Below are 21,693 nucleotides of genomic sequence, written 5' to 3'. Positions count from 1 at the left end.
TAGCCACACAACCGCGATACGCGGCAGTCTTGCACAAATTGGTGAACAAGATGCTGTAGCCCCATAGCGATCTGGGGACTATGCGTGACGAATAGGAACCGGCATGCGCGTATACAGCTGCTCTAAACGTTACCGGAGCTGTTTTCGTTTTCCTGTTTTCGCTGTAGATCGACCCCCGCGACTCCATATGCGGCAGGACTTAAACGTGTCTTGTCACTGTCTTGGCTTGGCATATTCAACAAAATTTGCTGAGCCCCGAGGCTTCCATCCGAGTGCTGTACTTGCTGATCACCATTGAACCCAGTACTTGAGAGCTGTTGAACTGTTGTCTGATCAGTCACCGCGACACCGTCGACAATACCGAGTTCCTTACGAACACGTTGAAGCCACGTCGCTGCCTTCTGATACGACCGGTTTAGCGCATAGGCTTCCTCGAAGCATGTTGCAGCCAATTCCAGCTGCTTCTTGCTGTAGTGGCAAAGCCCCATGTTGTGACTTGTCACGTGATGCTTGCCCATTTCTTGGGCGGATAGCGTGTAGTAGGCTAGCGCGCTGTCGTACTCGTGCAAACCGTAGTAGAGGCGGCCGATCTCAAAGGCCACATCCTTCTCCTTGTCTAACGCGTAGTAATTTTTCCAGACTTGCGGGATACCATATATCACGTCCTGTTTGAGCTTGGCAGCAGCAGTCGGGGACTGGTCGAGCAGCACGTCACGGAATTTGTAAAATACATCTGGGTCCCACCCACTTAACTTCATCAGCGCAAGTACGGCCTTCAATGATGGAGCTTTGGCATCTTCCTTCGTCGATTTCTGCATCACGAAAAAATCGTTAGGGCCAAAAGATACGATATCGTCCTCAAACGCTGTCGTAAGATGTGGGAACTGGAGACTACGCTTCGCACACATCCGGTCCAGTCCGTCACCGTAAAGCCCCGTCATTGCCGAGCTGACGGTCTCACTCGCACCCACTGCGTTAGCAGGTAGCACAAAGGCAGACACCTTGAGGCTGGCCTCTTCCTGTGGACTGTGCAATGCGAAGCCGCCCCGGCTTGCAAAGTACACACCAATGGCGTGGTAGTTAACCATAACGGAGAAACTGCCGTGTACAGCGATGTGTGGGTCGTTGACGCCGCAGAAGTGGTCGGGGTTGTTGTTTCCCTTGTCACCGGATAGCGTGACGAGCCCGTTCTTCGAAAGCGCGGCAAGACGCTCGATAGCCGACAGAGCTCCGATGGGGACCAGAATCGTGGCACCCGAAGACGCTGGATCGAAGTACTCGTGGTACCACTTCAGAATGTTGTTGCAGTGAGGTCGCGTCTCTCCGTAGTAAGTCTCGTCGATCTGTTCGTACTTGAAGAAGTTGTTCAAGCGCTTGATGATCTCAGGATCGAGTGGATCGGGCTCCTCGGCACGCTTGGAGCCGACACTCACAAGCCCCTCTTTCAGCACACCACCGTCCACTTGGAACAGGTCGTGGTACAGCGTGTCAAACAAGTAGTTTGCAATCAGACACAGCGGGTTCGCCAGCTCGCCGGGACGGATGACCTGACCGGATGAGTACAGACGCAGCTCCGTGTCGGTGGTGGCGTCGAAGATGGCGAAGTCCACGATCCCGCGCTTGACGAATGGCGCCAGCGCCGGGTGTGTCTTCCAGAAGTTGAAGTTCTGCTCCGTGAAGTCCGTCATGATGTAGCGGATGTTGCTCAGCGGGAAGTCCAGCACGCTCTGCAGTTAACCAACCACCACACAACACGGTGCACTACGTCAGCAATGCACATGAGACACCAGTAGGTTGCCAAGCTCACCTCCACTTGTGCGAGCGCCTTGAGGAAGTAGAAGCTGAACTTGCCCGATCCGGCGCCGAGCTCCACGATGTAGAAGGGCTGCGACGCGTCCACCGGCGAGGCCGAGCCCGGCCGCATGGCGTCCCGGAAGTAGGCGCGCAGCACGTTGCTGTAGCGCTTGGCGATGAAGGTGTTGGACGTGATGAAGTGCGGCACGATGCCCTGCGCCCAGGACTCGACGCCCTGGCGGTCGTAGAAGGACATCATGAGCTTCCAGAGGTGGCAGCGCGCGAAGGGCGTGAAGTCCTCCAGCTGGCAGCGCGGCGCCTGCATGTCCAGCTCCCGCACCTCGTCCGCCTTGCCGGCGGCAGCTGAGGCCGAGGCTGTTGCTGTTGCTGCTGCTGCAGCAGCGGAAGGCGCAGGCGGCGGCGTCGCGGCGGTGGCCTCGCCGTCGCTGCTGTCGCTGGTTACGGGCGTCGGCGACTTGGTTACGCGTACCCCCACGGCGTCTTCCGGGACGGTGAGCGAGCCCGGTCGCACGGACTCCGGGCTCAGCAGCGGGTGCGCGTCCACGGGCAGCGGCATCGGGGACGAGGGAGCGAGCTGCGTGCGCGGTCGGAGGCGGAATGCGGAATGCCAGCGTCCCTTGAACTAGACAGGACGGGGGTTTCCAAAACGGTTGAACCTGCGCGAGCGAATAGATCATCTGTTATAGTCGATATCTCACGATGTCAACAAATTTACAATGCGGGGAGCGTTGCGACCAAGTCTCATGATTGATTCAATGAGGTGTCGAGAAGCATCAATCGGGTGTGCGTCGACGTCTGCCTCGTCATTTGTCCAAGTCTGTCGATGTTGTGATATTTAGGGATGTGTGCTGCTGGCCTGCGATGAATATGTTCAACAAGTCTCCACCTGTCGCAACGTAGATTGTAGTGAAGTGGAGCCATCTACCTAGGTAGGTCATCGCCAAAGAACTGGCGTAGGCAAACTAAGGCGATCACTTTGCGTTGGCGTTGACGACGGAGCAGGCCGAGAAATTTTATGCCAAACGTGATAATGATTAGATATTTGATACTAACATGAATGCAGTATGTGAGGGAAAAACGGACGTAACCAACAAGGGGTACGCTGTAACCGAGGACGAACTTCAGCTTCGCTGGGCGCTGGGATGGTGCTCAAAGCGCGGTTCGTAGGTTGTGGACAACTAACTGTGGATCGCTACACGTCCAGCAGGGCTCGCGGACGTCGTGCGGCTGTCGGGAACGCACGCGTGTCGCACAGCTAGACGTCGCGATTGCGCCACAGCGCCTCGGCTCGCTCGAGGCTTGTCGTGGTGACTTCTTCAACGCGTGCATTCACTCAAACGCTAGCGACAGCAGCGGGATTAAATAGTAGCAGCCTGGTGCTGTAACTGCGTGCCCAAAACGCCACGTTTTAGAGCTTGCCAAGCTTTTTTGGTGGCGATTGTGAGCACCAGCGCTGCATCTACGAAACAGTGCGGCCGCGAAGAAACCCAAACTGCTTGGTCGTTAAATCTACCAGACACAAGCGTCGAGCGTCCAGCGTCGAGCACACCGAGTGCAGTGTAACCTGTAGAGGTCCAGCGGATACTCTGTGCTACGTACGCACTTCAACTTGGACAGTACCGCATTCTCATTGGCCAAAATCGAGCCGCGCGCAAAGCCATGCGCAGCTGCTCAGCTTACCCACGCCGACGTGTCCGCAATAAGCGCGGCATCAGTCCGCATCTCGCCTCGTCGCCGCCATGTTCAGCCAGCCGGCGCTCGCGGGCAGCGCCTTCGCGGGCTTCTCCGACGAGCTGGTGGCGTACCTGACGCTGTTCTGCGAGCCGGCGGAGCTGCTGCGCCTGTCGGAGGTGAACTCCGTCTTCTACGTGTTCAGCCAGGAGGACCCGCTCTGGATGGGCCAGTGTCTGCGGCTGCACAACGGCGACTTCTCCTTCCACCGCAACTGGAAGCTCACAACCTTCTACCCACGGGACCCGCGGCCGCTGCGCCAGCTGGACGAGGCCTTCCGCCCCGTGGCCGTGAGGGGCTTCGGCTCGGACTTCCTGTACCGCCGCTGGTGCCGCTGCCACATGCAGCTGGGCGACGCCTACCTGCTGCCCAGCGAGGAGCAGGACCCGACGGTCCGCCGGCTGCAGAAGATCGACGTCGAGGACTTGACCTTCAGAGACTTCTACGAGTACGCGCGCAGCGTTCTGAGGGGATGTTGGTGCGGGTGCTGACTGTGTTGTTGCTGCTGCTGCTGCTAGGCAATACTCGAGGGTGCCGTTCATCATCCGCAATGCCATTGGCAGGTGGAAGGCGTCTACGGAGGTAAGAGGGGAGGGAGGGTTGTGGTGACAGTGCTGGGTGGTGTCTGGGCTAATGGAGTTGCTGCTACTGGTGGTGTTGTGCAGTGGACGGTCGAGAAGCTGGTGGAGAAGTACCCGAGTGACGTGAAGCACCGCATCACGCACAACCTGGACGTCATGTCCAGCAGCCCGACCATGGAGATGAGCTTTGCGGATTACTTCCAGTATGCGAGCAACCAGCACGACGAAACACCGCTGTACATCTTCGACGCCCACTTCGGAGAGAAGATGCCCGCCATGCTGGAGGACTACAGTGTTGAAGACCTGAAGGTGTTCCAGGAAGATTTTCTAAGTGTAATTGCCAGTCCAGAGGAGCAGGAAGAGAAGGAAGGTAAGACGGTACCTCGTGTGAAGCTTGCAGCTGGAGGGAAAAAGATCCGAAAAGACAAGAAGAAGAAGCGTGCTCCTGGGTCTATTCGGCCGGACTTCCGCTGGATCGTCATCGGGCCGCAGCGCACAGGTGCTCCGTGGCATCAAGACCCTGCGAGGACATCTGCTTGGAATTCGCTTGTCAAGGGCCGAAAGCGATGGGCAATTTACCCTCCGGATTCACCCCCACCGGGCGTGAACGTCGGCAAGAATGGCGAGTACCGCGAAAGTGGTTTGGACATGCCATCGCTCATGTGGTATTTGCATGTGTACCCTACACTCACTCCGGATCAAAAGCCCCTTGAGATCATTCAAGAAGAGGGCGAGACGATTTACGTCCCCAATGGATGGTGGCACCTTGTGTTGAATTTGGACCTCACCATTGCGGTCACCCAAAATTTTGTGGACTCACACAACGCGCTCATGTTCATGAAGGACTTGCTCAACGACGGACACGACGAAGCGATGTCGATGTTTCAGCACGAACTGCGTGCCACGAGACCAGAAACATTTGACATCTTCCGCCTGGTTCAGATCCCCCGTGCGAATGGATATCTAAGCGAGGATATGTACCAGCAATCGTTCCGCATCCTTGAGTACTGGAAGCCGCAGCTAAAGAAAATTCTCAAGCGTCACAAGGTGCTCACATTGCCAAATAGCTTGGGAAGCGCTAAGATTGCGGGGGAGAAAATCAAATATCCGAAGATGAAGAGCCTAACGTCGCGCGTGAACCCGACGTTTGCGATTGGAAAGCGGTTGCTCGTGAAGTTCTTCAGCCAGTACAATGAAAACTGGGGCGAGTTTGACTTTGAAGCCTACATGGCTCCAAACTACAATTCAACTGACAAAGAGCTTCCATCGTCATCAAAACGATGTAAGCGAAGTATCCTGCAACCACATGAGTTGAAAGATGCCATGTCACTGCGGTGTGCAATGGAAGATTGCTTCCGCATAGAGAAAACTGTTTACAGCACAATTGAGAAAGCAGCGAGCTCTGGCACTACGCATCAGTCGCTCCAGGGGATGGTCCCTCGATTGTATCACTCTGGGCACCTTTTATATGCGGATGAAGTGGACGATGAAGGGGGAGAAGGCCCGATGTGGCGGTGGCCGTACGTTGTCATTGAGTACAAGAGCAGCGGTGTTGGCCTCGATTCTATGACGAAAAAAGGTGGTGCTACTCCTAGGAGTTGGAAGAAAGTAGCTGCGTGGGTCAGTCGGGAATTTTTGCCAAAACTGCATTCGGTTCCGATTGATCCCGAATTTCGGGGAATATACGGTCACAGCAAAGCTGAGTGGGACTGGTACATTCACTACATGCTTCGCCAAAGAAAGCGTGCCATCTCATGTAAGACTGCTGTCGCGTTACGTGATTTTTGCGGAAACTAACGTTGGTTGTTGTATTTATTGTTGTTGTCCAGTTCACCTGGTCGAGAGCGACCTCCCGGCACATCTAATGAAGCTTCTTGAAAGCTTTCTCCCCGGTGCAAATAGGGATGCTATTGCTGCGGAACTACTGCCTGTAAAGCCATCGGAGATCAAACCTGTGCTGCTCCACGGTGACTTGACGGACGAGAATATTCTCGGGACTGAAATTGATGTGCAGACAAATGGAGTGATCATGTCGCCCCAGGCTACCAATTTGACGCAGTACTTAACGTCGATCGGCTGCGAGAAGTACATCCCGATTTTAGTGGAGCAAGAGGAGCTAACACTGGAATCGTTGGGCCACCTGGATGAAGCACACCTGAAGGAATTGGGTATCCCACTTGGACCTCGTCTCACAATCTTGAAGGGGAGCCAGTCTACTGGTCGTGCTCGTATTATCGACAGCGAAGAGGATGGAAGCGACAGCCATTTTGATTTTGAGGAGGACTGGGAGACTAGTAGCAGCAGTAGCAGCAGCTCTGAGGAAGAAGAGGGTGACTTCTCAACACCTGCGGGCTTGGCAACAATCGAAGAGAAGCGCAAGGAGAGGTTTGTTGGCCCGCATGAGTGGGCTCCAACGTCCGTGATTGACTTCGCGGACGCCAAAACAGGCGACCCGTTGTACGACCTCGTCGCAGTCTTCTTTGCTGCTCTGGTAAGCGATATTTGCTACTGCACTTAGCATCTTGGTATCGATGATCTGACCTGCTGACTTTGTCCGCAACAGCACTGCGACCGCGACCTGTGGAAGGAGACATTGGCTTCAGAGTACTGGCAAGAGTATATCCGTCGAGAGGAGGCACACAGCACACCGCAGCGACGTTGCCTTCGGGAGCGGTTTTTGCAGCTCGTGCTGCTGCACCCGAGCCGCTCCGTCAAGGGTATGTTCCACTACTTCCCCCAAGCATCAAATTTCACGAGTTGGGAGGAACTCGCTCGTGGAATCTTCGATGGCGTGTTTTAGACGAAGGCGTCACGGTGGCTTGGCGGTTCTTTTGTGTCGTTAGGTTAGTCTAGCGACTAGACTAACCGAATAAGTTTTGACGAGTTGGCTTGATGCTTGCGATGCTTGAAGCTAAACGCACCCTCCATAGTATCCAAGGAGAGACATGTAGCTATGATGGCGAGCTAGCGTCCCTCAGCACCACACACACACCTCAACATACACAGCAGTTTGTCCTCCTTCAGCAGTCGAGGGCTCAATGTGGAAGCACAACAGCATCAAGAAGACAACCCGGCTAATGATAAAGTGCTACATGTATGCAAGTTGACGAGTGATGGCGACGCGGCACACAGCCGGCCGGCCGCCTTCTAACGATCTAATACGTCGGCTGCACCTGCTTCACGTCCGCCAACAGCTCATCGTAGGCCTCCTGCGCGTTGAAGCCCGCCTTGTTGGGCGTGATCAATATGCAGCTCGTGGGCCGCTTGGACAGCGCCGACGCGCCCAGGTCCACCTGCAGCAAAAAACGCAATACATTGCACCTGTTAGTCTCGTTGAAGATCGCAGCGCAGTGTATCATCAACCGCATCCGGCGCACCTTGGACGGCGTGAAGATGTACGGGATGTCGTTCTCCTCGCAGAGCACGGGGATGTGCGAGATGACGTCGACGGGCGAGATGTCTCCGGCGATGATGCACACGCCCTTCTCGCCCTTGCGGATGCCCTTGACGACCTCCTTGACGCCGCGCTTGATGCCCTTGACCTTGGTGGCCTTCTTGACCACCTTGTAGGCGCGCTTGGTCTGCTTCTTGGAGGCCAGCGGCTTGGCGATCACCGACACGTGCTTCACGCGCTCCTCGTAGCTGCTGCCGCTCTTCTTGCTGCTCTCCGTGTCGCTCATCGCTGCCGAGGGGTCCTAGGACGAGGTGCTGCCGCTCAAGCTCAAGTAAATTGCTGGCGAATCGGAGCTGCGCGCCAGTCAGGCTGGACCAACCGTCGTGGATGTCGCCCCAAGCTGGCGCGACCTTCGCCCCACATTACCTAGAACATGTGCGCCACACCAAATACGATTTTCAGCCAATGGGAAGCGCAGCGATTTATGGCCGCTGGTCTTGCGCGGGGGCAGAACCCACGGAACTGAGCGAGCACTAGCAGCAGCAGCAGCAATGGGCTTCACGGGCATCGCCGTCGGCACCCTCATGGGCCTCTCCACCAAGCTCGGCAGTAACGTGCTGCAGAAGGTCCCGTACATGCGCCGTACGTGTCCGCCCTTGTGCTGATGATTATCGCCTGATGCCTGGAATTCGGAGCTTTGCTCGCTCCTGGATGAACTCTCTCTCTCTCTCTCCTCCACCCTCCTGAGCTTGCTAATAGAATGATGTGTTGTAACTTGACTGCTGCGCAGACCCGTGGGAGCACGTGCTGTTCATGGGCGTGGGCGCTGGCCTGGGCAGCTACCTGCAGAACAAGTACCACCGGGACCTGGAAGAGGTGGAAGAGCTGCGACTGTACCTGGAGCGCCGCCCGGACGTGAACAAGAAGGCGTAAGCGCGTGTGGATGGACCATCAGCAGTGAATCAACCAGCAGAAAGAGTGCAGATAAGAGATCGCCCGGCCGCTCCTTCTCGTCGTGGAGTGTGTAAGCTTGCAAGAATCCAAACCTGAGAAACACGAAGAAAAATGCCGACTTTGTCTCCGTGTTGCTGCTGGTGCCTCATACTTGTGGAGTAGGTAGCTAGGCGATCTGCTGCTGCTGCTGGGTATATGCAGGTCAGTCCGTGGACATTGAACAGGCTGCGACTGCTGGTCACGAAAGGACGCGATCCGGCGGCACTTTCAAATCGACGCAGAGGCGACCAAGTCCAAGACTGCAGGGATGGAGCTCGCGTACTTGTACACGAAGCAGCGGGAGAGCTTTGGGCGCTACTGCGACTTCCGCAACGTGGATGCCAAGGTGCTGGAGAGCATTCCATGCACGGATGCACTGGAGAATGACTACGTGCGCCGAAGACCGATGGTCACCCGACTGGACACGACGCCGCACATGTCCGAGCACGAAGTGAACACGGAGAGGCTGGTGACCAAGCACAGCAGCATGCGTCACGTGGAAGGCGGCTGGCCCAAGGATGTTGATCCGGCCGAGCAGAGCGACGTCCAGCGGTTCCGCAAGAAAGCCGAGAAGGACGACGACTACAAGCAGGCAGTCAAGTGTCTCGGGCCGGTGGTAGATCGCGCTCTTAAGCAGAACAACACAATCAACATCTACCAGGACTACTTTGCACACATGGGCGAGGCCGCCACGACGGAGCAGCCCAGTGCAAAGGGCCTTGCAGTCTTCCGTGATCCAGAACCCGTTAAGCGTACGGTCTCCCAGATCGACTGGCACCCGGAGAGTCCCCAGAAGATGGCAGCGTGCTATTGCATCCTCAACTTCCAGGATCCCAAATTCGCGTCGGCGCGGCTGCCAGCAAACTCGTACATTTGGGATGTGCTGAATCCGAACACCCCCGAGACAACGCTCAAACCAGCGTCTCCACTGGTGTGCATGCGCTACAACCCAAAGTCCGTCGACCAACTCGTCGCTGGGTCGTACAATGGCCTCATCTCGTTCTTCGATCTGCGCAAGTCCGGCGCCGCACCGGCGGAGACGTCTATCATCGAGCACTCACACCACGACCCAGTGTACGACGTCTTCTGGATCTCAAGCAAGACGGGCAACCAGTGCTGCTCCGTCTCGACGGACGGCTGGATGCTCTGGTGGGATATTCGCCACCTGGCGCAGCCCACGCACAAGCTGCTTCTCACCGACAAGGATGGTCTGGCCTTTGGTGGGTCGTCCATGGAGTACAACACCGAGGCTGGTCCAACCAAGTACCTCGTGGGCACCGAGCAGGGCGCTGTCTTGAGCGTGAACCTGCGTAATGCGAAGCAGAACAACGGCATCACCCTCTACGACACAGGAGCAGGCAAGCACCACGGCCCTGTGTGCGCCATCCAGCGCAACCCGACGCACAACAAGTTCTTCCTCACGATCGGAGATTGGACAGCTCGTCTGTGGTGCGAGGACCTCAAGACCCCCATCATGAGCACCATCTACCACGACTCGTACGTGACTGCAGGCTGCTGGTCGCCCACACGCGCCGGCGTCTTCTTCGTCACTCGAATGGACGGGGTCGTGGACATCTGGGACTTCTTCTACCGCCAGAACGAGGTGGCATACTCGCACAAGGTCGGGGATGTGGCGCTCTCGTCCGTGAGCGTGCAAGGCAACGCCGGGTCCGGCGGCAAGCTCGTGGCGGTGGGCGACTGCAACGGCATGATCTCGCTCATGGAGCTGTCGGACGGCCTGGCGGCCTCGCAGCCCAACGAGAAGGCGGCCATCAACGGCATGTTCGAGCGCGAGACGAAGCGCGAGAAGAACCTGGAGGCCAAGGAGAAGGAGCTGCGGCGCAAGAAGGCCACGATGGAGGAGGGCGCCGCGGACGACCGCGGCGGCAGCCTCAAGGACGACAAGATGGAAGAGCTGCTGCGCACGGTGGACGCCAACTTCCTGGGCATGATCAAGGAGGCGGAGGACTCGGAGAACAAGAACATGGAGCACAAGGGCGGCGACGCGCTCGGCGGCAAGGGCGACGAGGACAACCAGTAGTGGTTGATGTGCAGTAGATACCTAAATGTGACCCCCTTCAACTTCAAGCAGGAGTGATGGTCATCTGGTTTCCCTTTTCATTCCGCACTCGTCACTTTGTATTTGACTTCAGTATCGACAAGTGCAACTGCGCCAGAGCTGCTATGGTGAAGCAGCAGGAGATGCCGTCGATCCGCGTGAGTCCTGCAGATAGGGCTCTTAGGCTGCGAATGCGGGTGGTGACGTGGCTGCTCTCTCTCTCTCTCTCGGCTGTGACTGGTGCAGGAGAGCGAGGACGGGATGCTGTCGAGCGGCGACGGCGTCGCGACGGAAGGGGAAGAAGAAGAGGAGGAGGAGGTTTATCCCATGCGCGACTTGATGGCGAAGGGCGAGGGGCAGCAGGACACACAACAGTCGATCGCCGAGGACGCGGCGGAGGGCGGCGAACCGCTGACGACGTACGTGGCCAAGTGCTACGGGCACCTGGAGACGCTGAGGAAGCGCAAGCGCGAGCAGGAGGAGCAGGTGGAGACGCTGGTTGAAGGTACGAGCGGCCGAGTCAGAGAGACTGGTGGCTGGGCTTGGCGCTTACTTGCTTGCTTGCTTCGTTGGCGGGTTGGTTGGCTGCTGCTGCTGGACAGAGACCTTTGGACAGATCGAAGCGGTCATGCAGGAGATTATGCGCGGGCTGCAAGAGCGCCACGCTGTGTCGCGCGCGCAGTTTGAGGCCACAGACAGCAAGCTCACACGCAGTCTGCGCGCGCACAACCGGGTTCGTGAGAATCGCGCGCGTCTGTTGTTGTTTCCTTTCCCTTAGACGCACAGGGAGCTGACTGTGGGCCATGTTGCTGTGCGAAGATGGAGAAGAAGCTCAAGATGATCGCAGCGATCCTGCTGCGCGAAGACGAGGGGCTGGAGTAGGCAGGGCAACAGGGGCAACGTCAACTTCATCTGCGTAAAAGTTCGTTTTTTGCACGCCGTATTGTGAATTTTGCCTTTTGGTTATTGGAACGGACGCCATCGAATGGCCAAGGACGAGAGGATGCCGCGCGCCGCTGCGGACGACAGCTCAGACGAAGACATGGAGGAAGACGTGGCTGGTGCCAGCACCACCGCGTCTTCAGCCGGCGGTGACGACCAATCGTCCGTAGACACCGACGCACAGATGACTGAGGAGGAGGCGGTGGACAGCGACGCCGAGAGCGCCAATGGACAGGGAAGCGACGAGACTGGTGTCGCCGAGGAGGAAGAACTCAGGGATACAGCGGATTCAGCCAATTCAGTAGACAAGAGCACCAACGCACGGGTCTCAGCCAACAACAGAGCGCTCGGAAATGGGGTCAATTCACTGGACAACACCAACCCGTTACTCGAAGGCGTTGGGCCGGCAACCAAGTCCTTTGACCGTCAGGTTGCGTACTGGGCTGACTCACGCACTGTAAACTACTTGTACTTCGACCAGTGGAAGAACAAAGTAGTTAATAGAGAGACTACCGTGACTCGATTGCGGCTTACACTGGAGGAGTTGCTGCCAAGGGTAAGTGGTGACCACATAACGGTTTTCTGTATATGAGAGCTGATAGTGCGCTTGCATCATTTCCGCAGCTTCTGGGGGCTCGAGATTACGCAGGCGCGGCGAAAGTATTGGAAGTGATGTATCACAGATTCGCCGTGACGCCAGCTCTGTGCGTTGAGGTGCGTACAGACACATAACGGCGAATTTGAATATTTCAAGTATTCAACTTGGAAGCTCACCAAGTCAAATTCTTTGTGCATATAGGCCAGCCTTGAAATTATTCGCCGACAACCAGACTATCGTAACGATCTACTGAATTTTTACGAGGCTGCATTGAAAGCCCGGCGCATTGATGTACGTACAGTCCCTGTGCACTGCTGTTTGAATGGTGGTGGACTAAATGTTGGGCCTGAGCTGTTAAATGCATTGTCATCTTAGAAAATGTCGATCCTAAAGGAAATGTGGTTTTTCCACATCATTCACGGAGAGTTCTACGAGGCCTATCACATGTACCTAGACAAAATTCAGCATGTAAGTTGCCTTTGGGACTTTTCATGTTTTACCTTATCGAGACGCTCACAGTAGTTTTCATATTGAATGTCCTTAGATGAAGGAGGCAGAGGATGATGCTAGATTGCTTGCAAACTTCGGCATTCTGTGCTACTGGCTCATGTTTATCGAGTCGAAAGAACTTCGTGAAAGGCTCAAACGTGAAGACACGGGCGATGACGAAGAAGATGATATGGATACCGCTACAGGCAATGGTTTCGGCACGTGTGAAAGCATCGAATCGGTGATCGAGTCCAACTACTTGTTTAAGTCCCCCGTCGGGGTCCACATCCTCTATCAGCACTCCAATAGTGCACTGAGGCGTGCAGTGGCATTAAGTCCGAATTCTGCAATGTTTGTGGAACACTACGTCCAACTGCTTGTGCTCGTAGGAGATATTCAGCCGGCGTGCGACTATCTCGAGGCATTCTTTCACCTGAACCCTCATGACCCCCACGGGCCGAGAATGGTACGCTGGTTGGCACAGGTAGCAAACTATCCGCCACTCTAGTAACTTACGTCGTCTCTCTGCAGCTTGCAGGATTTTTGGAGTGCTATTACCCGGATTCGGTCGATGCTCAGGTTGCTGCGTTCTCTAGGTAAGCGTGTAGATCATTTGTATAGCTTTGTCCCCTACTAACATGCACCACTCAATATTGCCGGCAGATGGATGAAGAATGACCCATCCTGTAGTTACCCGCTGGAAAAGATGCTCGAATTATCCAGTGCTGGTGCAGTTTCATCGTTTTTGCTGACAACAGTTCTTGTTGAAGCACTTGATACGTGCGGTAGTGACTTGTATCTTGTTGAGCATCCGGAGATAGCACTGACGTTGTGGAGAAATTTGGCTGAGCTGCTTGCAGCAATGGACGAAGATGAATTTTTGCTGGATCAGGTCGAAGGGGGGGAGTCAGATTCATTGCACCAGAAAACGATTGCAGATGTGGGGGCACAGCGCCTTTGGTGGAAACGAGTCTATTTTGCCAGGCCTCGTGCGGTTGAGGAGATTGTAGCTCTCTCACAGCGAGACAACACTTTTATGGAGGCATCGATCTATCGCGCCGCTGTGGCTGATCGGCTTTTCCCTGGGCATATTCCGATGTCAGAAGCTTTGTGCTCTGCAATGTCTTCATCCAATCAGATATTCAATCGAGAACATATTCGCTTGTTTAAAAGGTACATCCGGGTGAGCGCTGGGTTGTTGCTTACATAGAACCTGTACTAACGTTTGCTCTGTATTTTAGCTTCTTTCCGTCGTCCCTGAACACGACAGCAGAAGTAGTGACACGCACATCTTTTGATGACATGGCATTCATTCACGTGACCGTCGCCGCCGATAAGGATGGGCCCACGAAGCGCCCATTGCCAGTCTTCAAAGGCAGTTCAGACACTTTTCACGTGATTGACCGGAAATCTATCGTGGAAAAAGAGGCCAAAGGAGAAAAAGCGGAGCTGGAGATAACGGGAACTGGCGAAACAGACGAAGTGGATCCTCAGCTTGTTGAAGAACTGTATGAAGCACTGGAATCTGAAGTTGGTTATTCAACTGGCTGCAATCTACGGTCTCGGCGAAAGCGAAAAGCTGGCGCTATATCTAGCACTACTGCACCAGTACTGATTCCAGCATATGTCGGCATGGTCGAGGAAGAAATCTACTGCAATCCGGATGCATCTCTGCTTCACGTCTATACGATGATACATCAAAAACTGCGTCGCTCCGATATGCTGGTGCCGACATCGAATATGGTAAAGCACTGTATGGTATTCTTTCAAAACCGCTTGAGGACAAATCTCACGAAGTACGGCCACGGCGGGTTGATGATGCGATACGAAGAGTTTATTGCCACCTTTGTGCGCCGTCAAAGAGCAAAAGGCGTGTATGAGGTAACGAAAGACACAGTCAAGACACTCATCCAGGCGATGAAGCGAGTTTTGCCCAGCCCGCACCCGTACTTTCCCAGCGAGAAGATCGTGGAGGAAGCTATGCATGCCAAAACCGGGATATTTGACCGCCAGCGTAGACTTCGCTTGATGGAGATGAAGAAAACGCTGAAAATTGTCATCAGGAAGCTCGTGTACGTGGATGAAAAGATATTCGTCGACGCAGTGGATTCAGTATGCAAGCAAAACGGGCTTCTGGGTGTGATTACCCGTTTCGATATTGCGCGTGCGTTACAAAACATTCTACCGCGGCACTACTACAAGGTGCTAGATGAGATCCCCCCGAACGTGTTGCGAAAACTTACTTCACCATCATTTCGCAATGGCTGCAGTACAGCACAAGATATCTATGAGAAACTGGGGAAAGCCCGACGAACTATTGGCGAGATCAAAGCACTTCTGTGGGTGGAGCGGTACGAGGCGCTGTACGGCCCTATTTACGACGAGGAGGATGTGGGCGACAGTGATACTGATTTCAGTGACAGCGATTCCAGTGTCAGCAGTGTCAGTGTTAGCAGTGTCAGTACCAGCGACTCGAATAACGGTGATAGTGATAGTGGCAGCGAATTCAGCAGTGATGGTGATAGCGACTCCGGCATCAACGAGTTACGTGCCTCAACGAAGCAGAACCTGAAAACAGAAAACGCTGGGGGCATGGAGGAGCAGGAGTCCCTGAGTGGGGTCGAGAGCGGAAACGAAAGCAGTGTCAGTGTTACGAGCAACAGCGACGACGACTAGAAATGACCCCGAAAAAGTAAAATAAAATGTTCAAGCTAGTGTTTGATGGAGATATTCCTGAGCATTTGCAACACATGCACGGGCCATCGCCTACTTCTGATTGAAGATTTCGCCGCGTCGGCGTTTGTTTTGATGCGCCTTGCACCATTGCACATCGAGGTCAGATGGGTGTGCTTCCGCTGTCGTTGCTTGGGCAGCCTCCAGTGCGAATTCTATCTGCAAAGTCTTCACGGCTGATTGTCGGGCTTGAGCATTCGCGTGGTGAAATGAGCGTGTGAGGAGCCGCTGGATTCGATAGCAGCAGCTCCGACACCGTCGAAACGCACATCGACTGGCACGTTGGACTGTTGCAGAGCACTGTGGAGACTCGCAAACAAGCTGAAGCTGAACTACCGAATCGACATCAGAGCTTTCTTGGTTGAGCGTGTCACCATCTCCAGTTTGGTTACCATCTGTGTGTGGTCGGTTAGCGGACCAAATCACAGGCGGAACTTCGTCGTGAAGATGTTCGACGAGTGCCAGCTTCGTCTGGTGGCGCGCTTTCCTACGAAACTTGTAGGCATCATTTGGGTCAGTGCTGGTTACGTCTGAGACCGCTAAACGTTGTACGCTTGATAAGTCGCGAAGAGCTTGAGCAAGGAATTGCTCTAAGCTTCCGGCGTCCCGGAGAAGTACACGGAGTGATCCAGCAGATGCGACTCCGCCGATCCGCTGGGTGAGGAATGGTAGAAGGAAACGCGTTATCCACGGCGACAAACTAGACAGAATCCACCTGGAAGCTGAAAGCGCCGCATCCTGGAGCCAGTGGCCGAGTGGAGTGTGAAGAAACCACCCCAACAACCCCCCTGTGTTGACACTACTACAACGAGAGTTGTTGTTTGGTTTCAGGAAGGACACTTGACTTGCTTTTTCGGTTGTGATCACCCACGCCCCAGAATGCCGATTTGCCTTACTAGCTGCTTTGGTTTCGGGTTCTCTGGGCTCTTTGTTGACCGTAAAAACGGCGTCGGACAACGCCGAAAAGAACGCATGCGCTGGCTGATTGCGCTCTGTTGGCTCCCAAGTAAACTCCAGCGTTATGGCGTCTGTCTTAGCTGCGACCTCAGCTAGTTTTCGCATCATCGCGTGCTCCACACCACGATTTAGCGCACGACAGCTTAGCAAAAAGCTATCGACACGAAGGATGCTGCTGCCGTGTACGCGCCGACAAAGAGCAACACTTACGAGACCGTAGTGACCAAAACGGTCGGTCACGTGGGCACAAATCACTACGTAGCCCGGAGTCACGACGTACTCCAACAATGTTTGTTCCTCCATGTGCTTGGCGAAAGTTGTGGCCGAATTGAACTGATTTGTACGATGGTGAAGCTGCAGCGCTCTATAAAATGAGGAGCTTCTATCTGGAAGCTCCTGCTCGCCATCGAGCTCTTCAAAGACAATCTTCACGCCAAGAGCACTCAGAAATGCTTTATGTGTTGAAGAGGATTCACGAAGTTGCTCGCGCTTAAGATTTTGCTGATAAAGCTGGGTTCGGTGACTGTCTTCCTTGGTGCTTGTGCTGCGTGCCGATTCACGCGGCTGTCGAGACAAACCTTCGTCAAAAATCCATTCGTGGTCGAGAACAGACTCGGAGAAATTTGCTCCAAGCGTAATGACTGTCACGGTCGGCAATGCAGTCGCGACTTCATTGCACTCGAGGGGATTGTCGTCGATGAAGATGAAAGAATCCAACCCTAAGACGGCACACACATGTGGGTTACCAATAAATTTTACCGACATACAAAAACAACAAATCGTCGCTTACCCAACGAGAGTTCCTGGGCGAGTTGCGCGATATTTTTCGATTTGGGTTGCCAATTGACCTTTGCGGCTACGACATGCTTGTCCAAGTCGAGCACCATGTCATCGCGTCGCTGTTCAAACGCTTGCGCCACGTCTTCACGAATGTTTTTGCTACAGAGTGCAAGCAACATGCCACGCTCTTGCTGCTTGAACACAAAACGCTGCAGTGCGAGAAAACGAGGGGCGAGATCAATGCCGCTTGCACCAACTTCGGCCACCGCACCACCCCACAGCGTGTTGTCACAGTCAAGGACGATAACTTTCTTTTGACCGCTTGGGCTACGGAAGAGGCGACATATTTGCCGACACAGCGACAAACCGATCACGTTCTGCATGGCCTGGGTGTACGGAGAATGTTGGCGCTTGTCGGAGACGGCGTCGTAGAATGCAGTCGTGTACTGTAGCTGAAAGAGCTCCATGAGCCGACCTGCTGATTGCACATCGACGCTCTTCATTGCTCCAATGATGGTCTGCATCTCGCGCTCCTTCGCGTCGAATCTTGCAGCTGAAGACGGAGGGCATGGACACAGCACCACCACCAGCGGAGCAGCGGCAGACTTCGTAGCTACGGCATCATACCGCTCAAGATCGCTAATAAAATGCTTGATCGGGCCCTCAGGAATACCAGCATCCGACCTTTCCGGGTCCACCTCTTCGACATCGTTGTCCTTGGAGCCTTGCAATTCTGGGTGTGCTGCTTCGAGGTCACTGAGGCGGACAAGTAGCAGCACCAAGTCCACTGGACGCACAGCATGCAGCACGTCAGCAGACCACTCGTCGAAGTCGGTCAGGCTGCCATACCGCAGCCATTGCAAGTCCACGTCGACGTCCCACACAGCCTAGCAGCATTGCACACGAGCGACCACCAGCCATCCAACACGCATGTGAGTCCGCCACCAATGCTACGCTACGACTGGGCATGTGCATGCACCGCTGTAATCGACTCGAAGCGAGTTCTAAGCACAACAAAGCAACACCAACATTCTCCAGAAGATACTGCAGAGGCACCGCCAGCGCCTCATCGCACGCGAAGGTGCCACCGATCGCCACACGCCTGCGGGACATGGTCTCCACTCCTCGGCTCTAAAAACTACAGTAAGACTCGTACATTATCGCGATTCAGTTAAGTGCGAGCAGGACGACCTCAACCTGCTGCTAGTCCTCCGGCTCACGGTCGTACTTGGACGGATTGATGCGATACCTGTAAGGCGCAATACAGTAAAAGCACACACTCGTAAGTGACTTCTGGCTCTGGAAGATACCATTTGACGGCGTGGGGGCCATTGCTAGCACGCACATGTTGCCATATTGGATCGTCGGCGTGTGCTCGCTGTCCACGTCCACGATACACACGGCCATAGCTGCAGCACGCACACAGTCAACGGGTGAGAATTAAAACCAACTAGCGTCTGAGCAGACAGCGAGCCACTCACTGTTGGCGTCGAGGATGCGGTACGTGATGGTGACCATAGACTCCTGCAGACAGAAGTTGAGGATGGCCACGCTGGCCTCGGGCTTGAACACGCCGTGGCACGTCACGCCCTCGAAGCTCCACTCCATGAACGTGCCCTGCTCGTCGGGGATGAACTGCATCGGTAGCAACAACACCATAACAAAAGACCGTCAGCCTACACCTCTTCCACTGCCAGCAGCTCTTCTTCAATCTGACCTGCACCGTGTAGGCGCTTGCGAGATCCTGCTTCTTGTGGGTGCGACCGAAGGACCACCGGAGGAACCTGGAGGTGCAATTGCACAGCATAATACCGTGAGTCGGCATGCAATAGTGCGATAGACTGGAATTGCAGCGGCGGACGCACTGGGTGTTGGGCTGGCGCGCCGCGTCCAGATCCTCCTCGATGAACACGACGTTGTTGGTGGAGCGCAGGTGCTTGAAGCTGGCGCCGAAGTGACGCCACTCCAGGTTGCGCTTCCAGAAGCCCTTCAGGTACGCGCAGAAGTCCCCATTCGGCACGTCATAGCGCACCACGTTGGTCGGCGCCGCGCTCATATCGCTTCGAGCTCCCTCTCTTGATGCGACCGAAAATCAATTATCAATTATTGTTTCTGGTTTAAAAACAATTATGCGTGGGCCACGTAGTTTTGCAGTACCGTAGGCGTCAGTGTGTGTCACGCTCGACTGGCGAAGTAACGGCCATCAAAAGGACAAAGTATACAGTACGGTTGACTCGGATCAAGTCATTTGATTCAAGTGACGTTGACGTTGACTTCATGCCCTGGTGGGAGGCAGACCGCTGCGTTCATGTTTTGAGTTGCAGCGGGTGGATGCCTCCGCCGCTTTCGCTGTTGAAGGCAGTCGCTGTTGGAGGCGAAGCTCGCGCGGGGTCTGCTCCGCGGGCAAGGATACATCGGATCAGACCGCGTGACGGTGAAGCCGTTTCTCACGCTCGTCAGCGCGCCAGACACCAGGGCGAGCAGCTTGGTGGCCGCGGTAAGAGCAGGCGTCGGCCGGTGTTCGACGAGACTGCACCGGCCCTGGCAGTCTGCTGTCGAGTGAGAGTGGCTCGGTGGATCCATTCAAGACGCAGTGCCCGGCGCACGGACGGAGACTGCCTGGCGCTTCGCACGTCTGCGGGCTGCCCGCGTCAGCTGGTGGCAGCAACGGTGGGCTTGAGCGGCCAGAAACGAGCACTTAATTGTGGCGCGTTGCCACAAATAAACTCTTTGTGATGAAAAAAGCTGGCGCGTACTGCCATCCTGGTTAGCAGCGAGAGTCGACGCGAGGTCCACCAGCGTATCGGAGCTCGTGATGTCTTCAAGAGCAATCAGCTTGAACTTAGTCACCTATAATCACGGCCCGGTTTTGCTGTTAGCTACCGACACTTCCACATGACGGCGTCAGCAACCGTGCCACGGCGTCCACGGCTCGCTCTCTATAGCCCCTAACTTCCATTCACCTCGCCTCGGTACTGGAAGATCACTTCTCCATTTGCTTTGTCGAGCACACTAGCAGCTCTCCATCGACGTTTGAAACTTCAGGATGGCCAAGTTCCTCACCCTCGCCGCCGCGGTCGCCACCGCCGCTTTCGGAACAACGAACGCCGCTACCGTGGCAGATACTTGCGTTCTCGCGGACTTCCAGACTGCGACGGCCGACTTCATTGGGCTCAACAATGTGCTAAGCCTCGTGCCGTCGCTGCTGCCAATGTACATCACCGATCCTCTGGTGCTCAAGAACCAGACTCTGGCCGACATTGACTTCAAAGTCCTCGGCCTCGACTTCACGGCCACGCCGTCGTTCGAGTTGCTCGACGTCAGTGGCATCACCACAATCGGCTTTAAGCAGGCCAACGTCACGGGGACCAACACGCTTGACCTCGCGGCATCCTTTTCGGGCGAAGTGTCGGTCAGCGGCACCTTCTCGGTCGAACTCACGCAGGTCGACAAGAAATGGTACCAGATCTGCTGGACTAACCTCCTGCACCAGCACAGCTGCCCCCCGATGACGGTCACAGTGGATGTGGCTCTCGCGCTGAACAAGCCCTCCATTGCGGCAGGAATTGAGGCAGATCTATACCAATGCGCTTCGGGCGTGCCAGCATCCGTGTGCTCCAACATGACCATCACCTCGATCCTCGTGGCTGCTCTTGGCGGCGATGTCACAAGCGTGCTCAACACTGTGTTGCACCACTTCAAAGACGCGTCGCTAACGTCTCTGACGCTCGACTGGGACTCGATTACCAACATCGATCTCACATTTGACGATACCAGCGCTTTCATCTCAAACATTATCAATGGACTCCTGGATTTCTCCGCCGAGAAACTCAACAAGAAGAAAACCGCTTACAAGACGTTCATCAAGGTTCTGAACAAGCTGGTACGCTCCCTATTGAACAACCTCATCGACCAACTGCTGGTACCGCTTTTCGGGGCTACGTGCCTATAAGGCCGTCAACCTGCAGACGGACGCCCCTGCTATGGCGCAAAACTTGCAGGATGAACTCTTCAAATTGATGGTCCACAGGGCGATATGCTTTAATTTCTAGCTGTTTTATCATTTTGGTTTTGTCGCTACAGTCGTGAACGCTTGATGCAGTTTAGCACGGCAGGAGTCAGCGACGAGAAACCCACCAAGGCCAAACGCGGTTGGCCCTTTACCTACCTATATGGGCGACAAGATCATTTCCATTGCGCCTTCTTGCTGCGCCCATCCAAGCTACTCGATAGCGTTCATGTATTCAGTAGTACATGTAGCTCCATTGATGTACGTGAGTCTTCACGCGAACCAGGTCAAGCCGAACATCTTTGTCAGCTGAGAGTTCAAGGTCGGGACTACAATGCAGTCCGGCTATATGGTGACCTTGACATTGAAGTGAGCCGACCACCGCTGTACATGCACGCTCACAAGCACGATGCACACTTGAGAAGAGCTCCATCGCCACCAACTTCGTCACCAGGACGTCAAAACAGCAGCTTGTTATTTTTGGTACTTGGGGTTCCCTTGTGGCTTGTAGTCGCGTGCAGTTTGTGGCAGCTCGAATGCAACAGTTTGGTCAAAGTACTCCCGACCTATCCGCTTGTGCACCTGAAGCCGACTCGAGGTGATCCATGACTG

At 55.0% G+C, this 21,693-nt stretch overlaps 10 protein-coding genes across 10 annotated transcripts; 6 read left to right on the top strand and 4 right to left on the bottom strand.

The window, feature by feature from the left end:
• Nucleotides 1-213: 213 nt before the first annotated feature.
• On the bottom strand, nucleotides 214-2,371 carry IUM83_04989 (Tetratricopeptide TPR1; the record flags this gene model as incomplete). Its single annotated transcript, XM_067929096.1, has 4 exons — nucleotides 214-284; nucleotides 350-812; nucleotides 972-1,727; nucleotides 1,808-2,371. The coding sequence occupies 4 exons, from the start codon at nucleotides 2,369-2,371 to the stop codon at nucleotides 214-216; spliced, it is 1,854 nt and encodes a 617-aa protein (XP_067794614.1).
• Nucleotides 2,372-3,554: 1,183 nt separating this feature from the next.
• On the top strand, nucleotides 3,555-6,927 carry IUM83_04988 (Histone arginine demethylase; the record flags this gene model as incomplete). The annotated part of the gene is made up of 6 exons (XM_067929095.1): nucleotides 3,555-3,994; nucleotides 4,065-4,128; nucleotides 4,212-5,290; nucleotides 5,822-5,883; nucleotides 5,957-6,618; nucleotides 6,691-6,927. 6 exons carry the CDS (start codon nucleotides 3,555-3,557, stop codon nucleotides 6,925-6,927), a joined length of 2,544 nt encoding a protein of 847 aa, XP_067794615.1.
• Nucleotides 6,928-7,282: 355 nt separating this feature from the next.
• Nucleotides 7,283-7,807, bottom strand: IUM83_04987 (Ribosomal protein L7Ae/L30e/S12e/Gadd4; the record flags this gene model as incomplete). Its single annotated transcript, XM_067929094.1, has 2 exons — nucleotides 7,283-7,420; nucleotides 7,505-7,807. 2 exons carry the CDS (start codon nucleotides 7,805-7,807, stop codon nucleotides 7,283-7,285), a joined length of 441 nt encoding a protein of 146 aa, XP_067794607.1.
• A 265-nt stretch (nucleotides 7,808-8,072) lies between these two features.
• IUM83_04986 (putative mitochondrial protein) lies at nucleotides 8,073-8,454 on the top strand (the record flags this gene model as incomplete). Its single annotated transcript, XM_067929093.1, has 2 exons — nucleotides 8,073-8,163; nucleotides 8,312-8,454. The coding sequence occupies 2 exons, from the start codon at nucleotides 8,073-8,075 to the stop codon at nucleotides 8,452-8,454; spliced, it is 234 nt and encodes a 77-aa protein (XP_067794608.1).
• Nucleotides 8,455-8,782: 328 nt separating this feature from the next.
• On the top strand, nucleotides 8,783-10,555 carry IUM83_04985 (dynein-like protein; the record flags this gene model as incomplete). Its single annotated transcript, XM_067929092.1, has 2 exons — nucleotides 8,783-9,259; nucleotides 9,344-10,555. The coding sequence occupies 2 exons, from the start codon at nucleotides 8,783-8,785 to the stop codon at nucleotides 10,553-10,555; spliced, it is 1,689 nt and encodes a 562-aa protein (XP_067794609.1).
• A 143-nt stretch (nucleotides 10,556-10,698) lies between these two features.
• IUM83_04984 (Dynein-like protein) lies at nucleotides 10,699-11,455 on the top strand (the record flags this gene model as incomplete). The annotated part of the gene is made up of 4 exons (XM_067929091.1): nucleotides 10,699-10,731; nucleotides 10,820-11,078; nucleotides 11,176-11,306; nucleotides 11,393-11,455. The coding sequence occupies 4 exons, from the start codon at nucleotides 10,699-10,701 to the stop codon at nucleotides 11,453-11,455; spliced, it is 486 nt and encodes a 161-aa protein (XP_067794828.1).
• Nucleotides 11,456-11,558: 103 nt separating this feature from the next.
• IUM83_04983 (Tetratricopeptide-like helical) lies at nucleotides 11,559-15,278 on the top strand (the record flags this gene model as incomplete). Its single annotated transcript, XM_067929090.1, has 8 exons — nucleotides 11,559-12,071; nucleotides 12,140-12,229; nucleotides 12,315-12,404; nucleotides 12,489-12,581; nucleotides 12,658-13,068; nucleotides 13,134-13,198; nucleotides 13,266-13,775; nucleotides 13,844-15,278. The coding sequence occupies 8 exons, from the start codon at nucleotides 11,559-11,561 to the stop codon at nucleotides 15,276-15,278; spliced, it is 3,207 nt and encodes a 1,068-aa protein (XP_067794610.1).
• Nucleotides 15,279-15,757: 479 nt separating this feature from the next.
• On the bottom strand, nucleotides 15,758-18,185 carry IUM83_04982 (uncharacterized protein; the record flags this gene model as incomplete). Its single annotated transcript, XM_067929089.1, has 4 exons — nucleotides 15,758-15,822; nucleotides 16,871-17,011; nucleotides 17,083-17,959; nucleotides 18,102-18,185. The coding sequence occupies 4 exons, from the start codon at nucleotides 18,183-18,185 to the stop codon at nucleotides 15,758-15,760; spliced, it is 1,167 nt and encodes a 388-aa protein (XP_067794611.1).
• Nucleotides 18,186-18,275: 90 nt separating this feature from the next.
• Nucleotides 18,276-19,128, bottom strand: IUM83_04981 (uncharacterized protein; the record flags this gene model as incomplete). The annotated part of the gene is made up of 5 exons (XM_067929088.1): nucleotides 18,276-18,321; nucleotides 18,418-18,481; nucleotides 18,554-18,707; nucleotides 18,790-18,856; nucleotides 18,938-19,128. 5 exons carry the CDS (start codon nucleotides 19,126-19,128, stop codon nucleotides 18,276-18,278), a joined length of 522 nt encoding a protein of 173 aa, XP_067794612.1.
• Nucleotides 19,129-20,118: 990 nt separating this feature from the next.
• On the top strand, nucleotides 20,119-21,024 carry IUM83_04980 (Dual specificity protein phosphatase CDC14B; the record flags this gene model as incomplete). Its single annotated transcript, XM_067929087.1, has 1 exon — nucleotides 20,119-21,024. One exon carries the CDS (start codon nucleotides 20,119-20,121, stop codon nucleotides 21,022-21,024), a length of 906 nt encoding a protein of 301 aa, XP_067794613.1.
• Between the last annotated feature and the right edge of the window lie 669 nt (nucleotides 21,025-21,693).

This window comes from Phytophthora cinnamomi (genome assembly GCF_018691715.1).
Source record: "Phytophthora cinnamomi strain GKB4 chromosome Unknown Contig23, whole genome shotgun sequence".
Lineage (NCBI taxonomy): Eukaryota > Oomycota > Peronosporomycetes > Peronosporales > Peronosporaceae > Phytophthora > Phytophthora cinnamomi.
Note: the sequence above shows the minus strand (reverse complement) of the source record. Positions and strands in the feature narration are given on the sequence as shown.